The following is a 13,107-nucleotide window of genomic DNA, read 5'->3' as shown; positions in this document are numbered from 1 at the left end:
GTTTTTAGTCAATCTTAAAGTTACCTACTATTTGTATTAACATCGATTTAAGTAATACAAATTTAATCATTAGGGTGTGTTTTTTTTTCAAAGGCAGTGATACATTTATAAGACAAGAGAAATAATTTTAATATTTTAGAATCATTATTATAGGGAGCAAGGACGTAGTTAGTAAATGTAATCGGCACATTTGATCGGTACAAATCGGTTTCTTACACCATCTTCATCGGCAATACTTCTTGGCAAGGGGTATCGACAAGGCAAATCGGTAGGGATGGCACCCGCGGGTAACGGGTGCGGATATCCCTTTTCCATTACCATGTCCGCAGATTTTTCTTGATCCGTCAATTCATGAATATCTACCAACGGGTTAAATATATGTTTCATGTCTATTACCCGTGATTAAACAAAATTGCGGATAGATCCACGGATTATTCTTATAAATTGTATAATATGGACACTAATAAAATAAAAAAAAACTATACATGAATTAACATCCGTGGGGTGTTCATTTGGTCGGGTTTTGGGAGAATAAAGTTATTCGGTTTGGGTTATTCGGTTTTTTATGAATTATTAAACCGCCCATTACCCAATCCACATATGTGGCCACCCAATCCAAACCACCCAAATAAAGTTCGGGTTATTTGGTTGGGTTTTGGATTACCCAAATAAAAAACATTTTCAAGTTTTAATTTAGTATATTTGAATAATTATGCGGTTCGAATGTTAATGTACATCATTTTATTTATTCATGGTGAGGTTATTCAAATAATTACATGTATTAAGATTTTTTGGATTAAATTATTAAAATAATTGAAGTTCTATTTATATCATTTAAATTAAGTTATTATAGCTTTATTAAACATTAAAAGCTTAATCGGGTTTCGGTTGGGCCCTAATTGAAAATTTTCTAAACCAAAACCGAACCATTTAACAACTTTCTTAATCGGTTTCACCCAAACACCAAACCAAATCCAAATAGCCCAATCCAAATAATACACAAGTCAAATGAATTGGGTGGGTTATTCGGTTAATCCGAATAATGAACATCCCTAACATCTGTCGCCTACTCAATCTGTAATAGTACTATTTCTAAATTTTTTAGATTTGAATTGTAAATCAGAAACATTATATAAATATATACCACTGGGCTATAAAATTAGAATTAAACAAAAAAATCAGTTCATATTTATAAACTAAAAGTGTAAAACATTTTATTGAAATAAATTTAAAGTTCACCAATATTCTTATCACATACTGTATATAAATATAAATTTTTATGTAAAACTAAAAAATATAATGCAGGTTTGACGGGTATCCTATAAATATTTTCGCGAATCTCTATAATGGATAGTGACGGATATGTTATACCCATTATCCACTCGTGACCGGCAATCGGGTACAAATTTATATTCATTACGTATCCACAGGTAAAATTTATTGAAATTACCTGTCCATGACAGGTGGATATTTGCGGATCACTTTTTTTATCCGTCCGTTGCCATCCCTACAAATCGGCCTATTGGAGCAGATGCATGTGAACGTTGAGAATTATTTTTTTTGTATATTTTTTTAACTTTTTAATATTTTCCACCCTTTTAACCTATAAATTACACTAAAATAATAAAATATAACATTTTCACTATATAAAGTAGATAATACATCACATAAAAAAACACAAAAAATTTCGTTATTAAAAACACACAGAAATAAAAGCACACTTCCTAAAGATAAATTAAAAACATAATACATTAATCACGATATTTTTTTCCTGAACTTTCTAAAGCAAAATTTTCAAAATCCTTGACATACCAAGGTTTCGGCCAGCCAGGGACGTACGTCGGACACTTAACTTTGTCAATGGTTTTTCTTCACCGCAATTTTGAAAGCACATGTTGGCCCAAATGCATTGATCTTCTAACGTGTGATCGACGGACCAAATATTTTCAATAGCGGACTGCAACCTGTTAAACTTCTCATGCAAGTAGGTAAAATATTGTTCTTCTAGCTTAGAAACGTTACGCTTGGATTCCTATATTTCAAGTATCTTTTTCCTACACTATTTTCGTTTTTCATGTAGGTTTTCCATCAGCTCAGACATTTGTGCTTGAAGAAGGTCGTCCTCTTCAATATTAGTCGTGATAAGTGCATTCATCTTGTCGACGGTCATACTAGGTCGGTGAATATTGTTTGAAGAAGAATAAGTCACTTGGATGTGAAAAGGAAAATATAATGATAGTGAAAGACTAAAGATGATTGTGAAATGGAAGGTGAAATGTATTTTATTTATAGAATGGAATAAGTTTTAGCCCTTCTAAGATTAAAGGTGTAAATTTTTTGAATTTATGGACGCTCCACAGACTACATACGTAATTATTTTGAATTGTTAGCCATTTCAGAGACTAAGAGCATCCACAATGAGGTGTTTTCAAAAGCTTTTTTGTAAAAAAGGTGTAAGTGGTTTATATAAAAAAGCTTTTCTCCCCAATGGAAAAAAGTTTTTCTAAAGCTTAAAGTTACTTAAAACATAATTGTTTAAATGAAAGACTAGATGAAAAACTTAATATTCCTCAACCTATAGGTTATGCCTTCAAGCTATTTTTGTACTATATTAATGTATTTTAATTAACAAAAAGCTTTTGAAAAACTTTTTACCATTGGAAAGGAAAACGTTTTATAAAAACCTTTTACACCTATTTGTTAAAAAAAACTATTGAAATTATACCATTGTAGATGCCCTAAATATGTAAATATTTTGAATTATATATACTTACGGACTAAAAGTGTAAAATCGATTTAACACTAAGTACACCACATTTTTTGGCATTTTTTGACAAAAATAAAAATAGACACATAACGACTCCTCGTTGGATCATTGGTCCACAAACTAACCAAAACTGGTCACAATTTAGTTATTTGGGACTACACTTTGCCCCTAACTTCACAGTGCATAAGAAAAAATTTTACGAGTAATAGAATAAATATATATCTGTGATGCGTTTGCAATCAAATTGCTTTCTTGCAACTGAGTTATATACTCGAGAAAACGTACAATATCATTTTTCTTTACTTTATTGTCAGTAACTAATGTTTAATTGTTCCAAAGTGTGCACCACCCATACCCTCACTCAAAATTCAAAGGGGTGTTTTTCTTTAAAGTCAAACCATATTAAACTATATTAATGACAAAATTTGAACCCCATAAACAGTTACTAAAACATTGAGAGTCATATACTCATATGGTTGATTAACGCTCTATTAAAAGATAGGGAAAAAATATTTTCCATCTAAATCATGCCATATTAGCCAGAAAGTTTTTGAGTATAAAAACTATTACTTTTCCTTTACACTTTTTTCTTTTTTGTAAGATATAAAACTCAAGAATGTAAAAAGATCAACTTTCTTACCTTTTCTTTTATTTTCTTTTAAAACAAAAACTCAAGAATGCTAAAATAAATCTCTAATATAAAACTTTTCAAAGGTTTTTAAATTGAAATTCTTTAAACTTTGAATTTTATTTAAATTTCTTTCAAGGTCAAAATTATTTGAAGAACAAAATAATGAATCTTTATTTTTATTTGTTTGATGAAATGTTAATCGTGTTTGAAGTTTTTAATAGCTTCAACGTTACCATATTACAAATTTCAATTTTAGAATAAGTTATATGCTCCTTTTTTATGACACATGATATTTTAGTGATAAAATCTTTTCACAAAAAGAAATAAATTTATCCATGAAAATTTTCCTTTCTAAATACGTTTCTCCAATACTTGATATTTTTTAATCTTTTATCATATAATTCCTTTCCCCCAATGATATTAAGCTTTATAATGATTTTTTAAAAACTTTTTAAAGAAAAAGCTATGATCTGTGATATTAAGCTTCATTTAACATTATTATTCATACAAATTTTAGCCCCTTTTTTTTTGGAAAGAATAACAAGAAATTTAGTTTGAATATGATCCGTGATGAGCACCTGAAAAAGAGTTATTAGAAATTGAGATATGTTAGAGTTACAAACAAATTACAAACTAAAATTTACAATCTTACGTGTAACTAATATAATATGGAGATAGAAGCATGAATGAAAAAACAAAGATTTTATTTTAATTGGTGCACATTATTTGACAAATCAATTTGTAATATTTATTTGTAATTTGTTTGTAACTTTAACATTTAAAAATTATCTAATTTACTTATAATGAACTAATTTTTAATCTAAACTCTTATCTTAGTAATATACTCTAAACCCTTATGTTTACCATCTTAAGTTCAACCTAAACCGCTGGATACCCGCCGCCACTACCACTAATAGTCACCGTCATCAGCACTTGTCGTCGACATCATCAGACCATCACGACCACCACTGTCGCTTTATGCAGGTATCATGCTTGTTGGTTTAATTAGATTCAAACGTTGTCATAAGGATGACCACATAAAATATTGATCAAAGAAGTTGCTCATTCATGTTATTTATCCAAATAAGAAAATCATCATCCGTTTACCTTATTCATAATAACAAACAAGATGAAATTAACTTAAGAAATTATAATAACAACCAAAAAACGTGTATTTTATAATAAAAAACAAGATGAAATTAGCTTTAAGAAATTAAGTTAACAACCAGAAAACGTGTATTTACAATCTTATGTTTATACAGCACATCTGATTGAAAAAAGAAAAAAAAAAACACAGTTTGAGTTGACCAAACTTTTGATACCCTCATCACCATCTTCCTCTCTCTATCACATTCATCCCAACATTATTAATACACTCTTTCACATTTAATTTCACACAAACCCCTCCTTTTTTTATTTCCTCAGAAAACCATTTTTCATCATCAAGATCCAAACTTTACTTCATTCATGAACACCCAATATTCTTAACCTCAAATCCCTGTTTCACTTTTCAATTTTTTGATATATTTTGGCCCAAAATCCATCTGGGTCTTATTTGTTAAGACAATGGCACCAAGTTCAGTGGTTGTCACTATAGATAAATCAAGCAATATTTCGTTAGTAGAGCTTAATGATTCAGACACATCTGTGTTTCTTGAAAAACAAAAAACAGCAAGTACAAAACAGTTTTCCTGGACGCTTTTACTAAAAGCTCATAGAATCCTGTCTTTTTTTCCATGGGCTGCAATGGGCTTTTCAAAAACAATTAAATCTGTTAGAAAAAGAATTGCTTTATCTGATAATGGCAGAGATGAAGTTCAATATAAAGAAAAAATAATATATAAGTTTATTAGAATATTTCTAGCTATTTCAATTATTGGTTTGCTAGTTGAATTCATTGCTTATTTTCAGAAATGGGATTTGAATTTTATTCATGAATTTAATCCTACCAGTGAAGTTATGGGGTTGATGCATTGGTCATATATGAGCTGGATATCATTTAGAGCTGAATATATTGCTCCATTTATTATGAAGCTATCAGAATTTTGTGTTGTCCTCTTTATGATTCAGTCACTTGATCGGTTTATACTCGGTCTCGGCTGTTTTTGGATTAAGTTGAAGAATATTAAGCCGAAAATCGATGGTGAAGCTTATGACATTGAAGATGCTTCTAGTTTTCCTATGGTTCTTGTTCAGATCCCCATGTGTGATGAGAGAGAGGTAAGAGACCAATTCTAAGTTTTTTTTTTCCCTTTAATTGATGAATTTGTTATAATTGTTAGAATTTAGGACTAGAAAGTAGCTTAGAATGTATTAAAATGTCAGAAGTTTGGATGCCTGTTTTCAAAATTGATATTTTCTTAGTACTAATTAGTCTCTAGTGTTTTGGCATCTTTCCTGTGACTATTTCATCATTTAGAGGTTAGATAACAAGTTTTGAAATATTATGATTATCGGATATCGAATGTCATATAGCTAATTTACTTGTATATCGTTGTTTTGTCAGATTCTTTGTTAGATAACTAAGTTTTGACTTTCAACCTATTCGAACATTGTCTTTTGGATGTTGCCATATTTGTTTTGTAATACTGCTAATCATTTTTAAGCATACAAGTAAGCTAACATTTGAAATTTGCTTTCCTATAAGGGTAGATTATCGTTTTCATTTGTGTGTTAGTTTCAAGGAAAATGTCAATTAAACCTGTATAAAAGTTAACCCAATTTGACCCGTTACATCTGTACTTGTCCATCACCCCCCCTTGAAGTTAAGAAGTTACATGGCCTTTCTGTTTCTATCCATTTTGCCATGACCAGTGATTATTGATCTTTATGCTAATAAGTGTTGCGGGTTTTATGTACTGAAGGTGTATCAACAAGCAATTGCATCAGCTTGTCAACTGGATTGGCCAAAAGACAGGATCTTGATTCAAGTCTTGGATGATTCTAGTGACGAACTTTTACAGATTTTGATTAGAAACGAAGTGAATTTATGGAGAGACAAAGGGATTAACATAATTTACAGACATAGATTCATAAGAACCGGCTACAAAGCTGGAAATCTTCATTCAGCTATGTCGTGTGATTACGTAAAAGATTACGAATTTGTTGCGATTTTGGATGCAGATTTCCAGCCCAACCCTGATTTCCTTACACTCACAGTTCCTCACTTTCAGGTAACAACAGTTACATCACTCTTACTATATATAGCAAACATGCTTCTTTCATGTGATCAACAATGTTGACCAAAATAGCAAAAATTGTTTGACCTATTAACCACCTGTGTATTTTGCCATATCTAGTATTTAAAAATGTTCATCTTTGTTAACTATTTGTTTTGTAATTAATTTCAGGGGAAACCAGATGTGGGTCTGGTTCAAGCCAGGTGGTCCTTCGTAAACAAAGATGAGAATCTGCTTACAAGGCTACAAAATATTAATCTGTGCTTCCATTTTGAGGTTGAACAACAAGTGAATAGTCATTTTCTCAGTTTCTTTGGGTTCAATGGGACTGCTGGTGTTTGGAGGATTAAAGCTTTGGAAGAATCTGGTGGTTGGCTTGAAAGAACTACAGTTGAAGATATGGACATTGCAGTTAGAGCCCATTTACATGGATGGAAGTTCATCTATCTAAATGATGTTAAAGTCCTTTGTGAGTTGCCCGAGTCTTATGAAGCTTACAAGAAACAACAACATAGATGGCATTCGGGCCCTATGCAACTTTTCAGACTTTGCCTTCCTGCTATTCTTAAATCCAAGGTCTGTACTGCATTTTGTGTTTCATTTTATACTTCTCTTACTTTCATGTTTATCTATGGTAAAAAATGTTTTAATATGTGACACTATTGGTGGCAAGTTTAACCTGTCTTTTAAAAGTGGTTTGATTTGGGTTATGTTTTATCTTTAAAAGGTCAAAGTGATGATAACGCTGAAATAAGAATAGTCAAACGAGTTAAACGGCTTGAAAGTTTCCAGCAACTCGATTGTTATTGTTAATAGTTTCATTCTAAAAAATGGTCAAAGTTTCAGGCTAGCTTAACCAGACCCATTTTGGTTCGTACTGAATTTTGACCCATATCTGTTGGGCATATTAGACAACTTGCATAGTGGTAAAAGCATTCATCAACAAACGATTGGTTGCTGGTTTGATAGTAGACAACTTGCATGATGCTAGATGCTAGATGCCTTTCCAGTTGATGATACTGGAACCCATGTAGTTGAGAGGAAGAAGAATTTGTCCTGATTAAGGAATATCATACTCACACACTTAGTGTCAATGCGTCATTATAAGGACAATATCAATTATAGCATGTAGCCAGAACTCAAGATTCAAAGTCATGTTTAAGATATTGAAAGTATCTACTTAAAGATAATACATATAGGCAAATCTAATATTTCATGTAATTTGTATTAGAAAGAGAGAATATTGCCAGCAACTACTATGTTAATTTAGCAAAAGCTGAAAGGGAGTGTAAATGATGGATTTTAGGACTGAATGTGGAGTTGTTTAAACCTTTCTGTTGATAGGCCCACAGATGCAACTCTGCTTAGATCAAAATATATATTCTTCTGAAGTTAGTATGCTATCTTGCTTGCTTTAATCGATTGTACTATTGTTCTCACTGCAGATATCGAAGTGGAAAAAGGCAAACCTGATTTTCTTGTTCTTTCTTTTGAGGAAACTCATTCTACCGTTCTACTCATTCACACTCTTCTGCGTGATCCTTCCGTTAACTATGTTCATACCTGAAGCTGAATTACCTATTTGGGTTATATGTTACGTACCAGTAACCATGTCTATCTTAAACATCCTCCCAGCACCAAAAGCCTTCCCTTTCTTAATGCCATACTTACTGTTCGAAAACACAATGTCTGTCACCAAGTTTAACGCCATGGTTTCTGGCCTGTTCCAGCTCGGAAGTGCATACGAATGGGTTGTCACTAAGAAAACAGGACGGTCATCAGAATCCGACCTGCTAGCTTTTGCAGAGCGAGAATCAAAGAGTTTTAACGAAGAAAAGATACAAAGACGATTGTCAGAATCCGGGCTTGAAATGCTTGGAAAATTAAAAGAACAAGAAACTCCTGCTGTGCCCAAGAAGAAAAATAGGATATACAGAAAAGAACTAGCCCTTGCCTTTTTGCTGCTGACTGCAGCTACTAGAAGTCTTTTATCTGCCCACGGTATCCACTTCTACTTCTTGTTGTTTCAAGGACTTTCATTTCTGGTTGTCGGATTAGATTTGATTGGGGAACAAGTTGCGTAAAAAGTTCTTGATGGAAACAAGGTTCCTGCCAATGTGGGGATTCAGGTCAGACACAGTTTGATTTAAGGGGACTGTGCTGGTGAATATAGCTTGATACTTGAGACAATATATTAGAGATGGATTTTTTTTTGGTGTTATTGTATAATTTATCCGAATTGGATGATTAATATGGGTTGAGACGATTTAACGGGGTGAATTACCACCCAATACTTGGGCTCGAGGAACCAATTAGGAGCGAGCTGTATACATTCCACATGTAATTTATATATATATATGTTTAATTGAACTCTTTTAGTAACCGATAATCTATAGAAACAATCTTTTCTGTTATCAGTGTCTTTGTTATTTTGTGAACTTCTTACAGTCTCATTCATCTATATTTCATAAAGTCAGGGGGATTGTTTGATACATTTAATCGTTTTACCAATTTGGCATCAGCGTCGCTTTGGTCAATCTTTAACCAAGTTCGTGGTTATTGATGAAGTTGCAAAAGCGGCAGGTTGTGTTTCCTTTCCTGCAATCCTGCATATACTGTCTTGCGCTTTCCTTTACAATAGTTATAACTTCCAAGATTTACCAATATTGTTCATATTTCTCATTTCTACGTAGTTTTTCATCATGTCTGTTGGCATAATTACACATTATACTCTTTCGTGAATGGATACTTTGAGAGATAGGATATATGAAAATATAGGGACGGAAAAAGCAGAAAAAAAAGTTGATAGACTAAAGATGCAAGTTAACTCTGACCCAAGGGACGAATATTGCAGCTCACTTTATACACCTTTTGATATACTGTACGTCATTCTGTATAACTTTAATGTAGTTTGGTATGAAACAATGGAATAAAATTGTGGTCCAAGAAAAATAAATCACAACTTTGGGTTAACTAATTGAATGACCAATAAACATTTAAACTACCATGAAGGCATGAAGTACTTGAGTGCATTTAGTAGCAACTTAGTCTAGACTATCTTTATTCAGAACAATGTGTTTTTAAGACAAAATAAGACCATTATTTACGACTCCGATCTTTCTTAAAAATAAGTGGTTTTGAGAGAAAAAAATAATAATAATAATAATAAAAAATTATATCGTATAATCATTAGATAGTATAATTAAGAGACGACAATATTATGACTGTTTTTTCATAGATTCATAGGACGGATAAATGATAAATTATAATCTTTTCAGAATTTGATAATTTATCTTGAGGACAAATCAGAATATAAAGATGAACACTTTTTTGGGTATATTTTTTGGTTTTCTGTAAATGGTTTTTGCTTGTATAGGATAAAAGAAATTTATGATTGAACTTTGAATTATTTATTTGGGCTACAAAATCAAAAATAGAAAGTAGAAAGGCATTGAGCCATACTAAGTATTGAAAGCCGGCCCACTTCGCCTTAGGCCTCATAGAGCCCCTAGAGTTTAGGTTACCATCGAACTAGTTATATAGTTTATTGCCACTGACTTAATCTATACTATATTATAAAAGAAATAGCCCATTTTATTTATGGAAGTGTTGAAAATATGTAATATTTTCACTTAACACCCCTTAAAATATTTCAATATACACTACCTCATAACATTAATGATAATTAAAACTATCAATCCTTTATTCTTTAATATATTTTCATTAACCATTTACATCAATTATCCACACCACTCGACGTCGTCTCCACCACCAACACTCGGCCCCCCACTACAACGGCATTGTCACGACCACCGCCGCATTACGCAGGTAACGTGCTAGTTTGTAGTAACTCTTATAGGTTTAATAAGTATATAACGTCAAGACCTATGTGACCAGTAATGTACGAGAAATATACATGTTATGTTAAGTTCATGGAAATTAAGTGGGAACCGAACACACAATTATAGATGTAAAATAATACAACGAAAATAGACTGCGTAACTCTTGAAAGTTCGAATATTATAAGTGCCATTCGAGTTTGTAAAAAGTAAGGTGTTAGTTGATGTGAATTTGTAGGAAGAGTTCATGATGCTAATTACGTATCTGAGATGTTGTAAGATCTAGTTATATACTCTTACAGATGTCACAATGATGAGATAATTGTAGATGATGAAGAAAGAGAATAAGTGGATTAGACATGTAAAAAAAAAATGTTATTAAAAGAAATTATTAGGTTAAAGTTTTAGAAGAAACAATCAATTTCCATTATATATCATCGTTATTGGACCATTTTATTGTTTTGTATTAATTTAACGGATTATATATGGGCATATATCCAGCTTATGAATATTGGTGTCCAAATGTCCAATATGTTATAAATCGTTTGGATTCTATGCTTGCGTGGTTTGTTATAGTTTTACTAAAGTTTTTCAGTTAAATTAATTTGGGTGAATGCTTTGTGAAGCAAAATTGACACTGATCATAAAGAATTAAAGATGAAGAGTACGTATATGGAAAACTTGTAAAGGTATTGCTATCATATTCTAATAATTTAGGTTTATCAATCTACGTTAGTCTTGTTATCTACCAATAAAATAAAAGTATTATCTATTAATGTCCTTTTTAGCCTAAATTGAATAAATTATTTTTATTAATATAAATATAAATTAGTATTTGGATAGGATTGTTAATCTATCTATGTAATTTTATTAATTAAATATATACGCGTCCACCTCATGACTTCTATTGAACAACCGAACAAGTATATTTGGAGCCGCTTGGGATGCATATATATGTGATTGTAACAGGGGAAGCTGCTGAGGATAATACACAATTTCGAGGAACGATATGGGGTTTTTTTGGAGTGAGATTCCCTTAAGTCAAGTCCCTAACTTGAGTCAAGTTAAAAAATTCTTGACTCTTTGATTAAAATTAAGGGCCAAAATTCAATAATTATCTTTGAATCTTAGCCCTTGATAATAAATCAAAGGCTATGATCTCTCTAACTTGACCCCTCAAGTTGTTTTCAACTTGAGGGAATCTCCATCCGTTTTTTAGTCAATATTCTGTATTAACTCAATGGCTACATTCAACACATTAACATGTGCTATTAACTCTTAATTAGATATATGTGTTTTGTTTTAATTTTATAATGAGAAAACTTATTTTCATTATTAGTTAAAAAAGTAACTCCCAATGCCGTCTTCTACGGGTTTTGGGTTCCAATACCGTCTTTGACGATGTATGGGGGAGTTTGATATGTAGACAGCCTTACTTCTACCAAAGGTAGAGAGGCTGCTTCCAGGTTCTACCATAAGTAGGAAAGGACCTCCATTCTTGCTGGGCATTAGGATCGAACCCATGACCTCTGTTTCTAGAGGCATGAGCTCCAACCACTGATCCAACTCAGTTGGTTATTATTTTCATTATTAGTTATTATGTTTAAATGTATAAAAAAATATTATTAAATTATCGTGTTATCTATTTTTTTCCCCTCCCTTGGTTATGAAAACTGTGTATATACATAGATGTGGATTTATCTAAGTATATTCAGTTACCAACACTTTACTGTTTATTTATAAGTTAATGCGGCTTTTGTTTGTCTCATCTCAACATTATATTTTTACTCTTTTCGATATATTTATTACAGTTTGTGAAAAATTATAATATATACATAATCAATCCGTATATCGTACTGGTATTAAGACTAGTAAAACAACGTATGAATCACATTTAGAAAGAAAAAATAAACAACTCTTGACAAAACTATAACTAAAAAGTACTACAATTTCTACAAATTACAAATACACTCAAAAATTTGACAAGCATTTTACAAATTTAGTAATTTCAGCCGAGTTACGCTAGTCGTCCCACTCCTGTTAGTAATCCAAACTCCAAAGGAATAAGAGTAGCTAGCTAGTTCGACGTCATTAACATATATTGCATCAGAGCGAGGCTTAGAGGAGTTACGTTGAAGAGTAGTGATGAGCTCATTTTGATGCTCTCAAATGATCCAAATTGGCCGTTCTAATTAACAACGACATTAAAAGGTTTAGGGCGAATATTTGGAATTGAAGCAACCAAATGATAGCCGCAAAACATCAAGATCGCGAATCTACACAACTTCAGCGCGCTTTCTCTCATTGTAATCGTTGTCATATACTCATATCATTATTACTGTTTAAAATTTGATTTGAACAGCAATCATTTAATTAGAGGTTATTAAGTATATTTCATAGATTTGGACATTCCATATACCTATACTCCTACTAGCACGGTACCCGCGCAATGCGGCGGTGGTTGTGGCGGCACTAGTGTGGTGGTGGAGGCGACTGTTGGTGGTAGAGGCGACGATGAGTGGTGTAATAATTGATGTAAAGGTAATTAATGTAAAAAGGTTAATAGAGATATCTTGGATAAATGACTGATATTTTAATTTAATTATTAATGGTATTTTAGATAAATTATTCATAACTTTTAAATAGATGGTTGTTTTATTTATTAAATAGTATAAAAGTACAGATTAGATG

The 13,107-nt window shown here is 31.8% G+C and overlaps 1 protein-coding gene across 1 annotated transcript; it reads left to right on the top strand.

The window, feature by feature from the left end:
- The first annotated feature begins 4,787 nt into the window (after positions 1-4,787).
- On the top strand, positions 4,788-8,994 carry LOC122578788 (xyloglucan glycosyltransferase 4-like). Its single transcript, XM_043750826.1, has 4 exons — positions 4,788-5,618; positions 6,263-6,571; positions 6,749-7,153; positions 8,023-8,994. The coding sequence occupies exons 1-4, from the start codon at positions 4,965-4,967 to the stop codon at positions 8,659-8,661; spliced, it is 2,007 nt and encodes a 668-aa protein (XP_043606761.1). The 5' UTR covers positions 4,788-4,964; the 3' UTR covers positions 8,662-8,994.
- Positions 8,995-13,107: the final 4,113 nt, after the last annotated feature.

This window comes from Erigeron canadensis, chromosome 8 (assembly GCF_010389155.1).
Source record: "Erigeron canadensis isolate Cc75 chromosome 8, C_canadensis_v1, whole genome shotgun sequence".
Lineage (NCBI taxonomy): Eukaryota > Viridiplantae > Streptophyta > Magnoliopsida > Asterales > Asteraceae > Erigeron > Erigeron canadensis.
The sequence above is the reverse complement of the archived record's forward strand: the minus strand, read 5'-3'. Positions and strand labels throughout refer to the sequence as shown.

Excerpts from the sequence above, each read along its gene's own strand:
- LOC122578788 (XM_043750826.1), top strand. The coding sequence starts at position 4,965 with ATGGCACCAAGTTCAGTGGTTGTCACTATAGATAAATCAAGCAATATT. Across the intron at positions 5,619-6,262 it reads CCATGTGTGATGAGAGAGAG|GTGTATCAACAAGCAATTGC; the intron begins GTAAGAGACCAA and ends TATGTACTGAAG. Across the intron at positions 7,154-8,022 it reads CTGCTATTCTTAAATCCAAG|ATATCGAAGTGGAAAAAGGC; the intron begins GTCTGTACTGCA and ends TTCTCACTGCAG.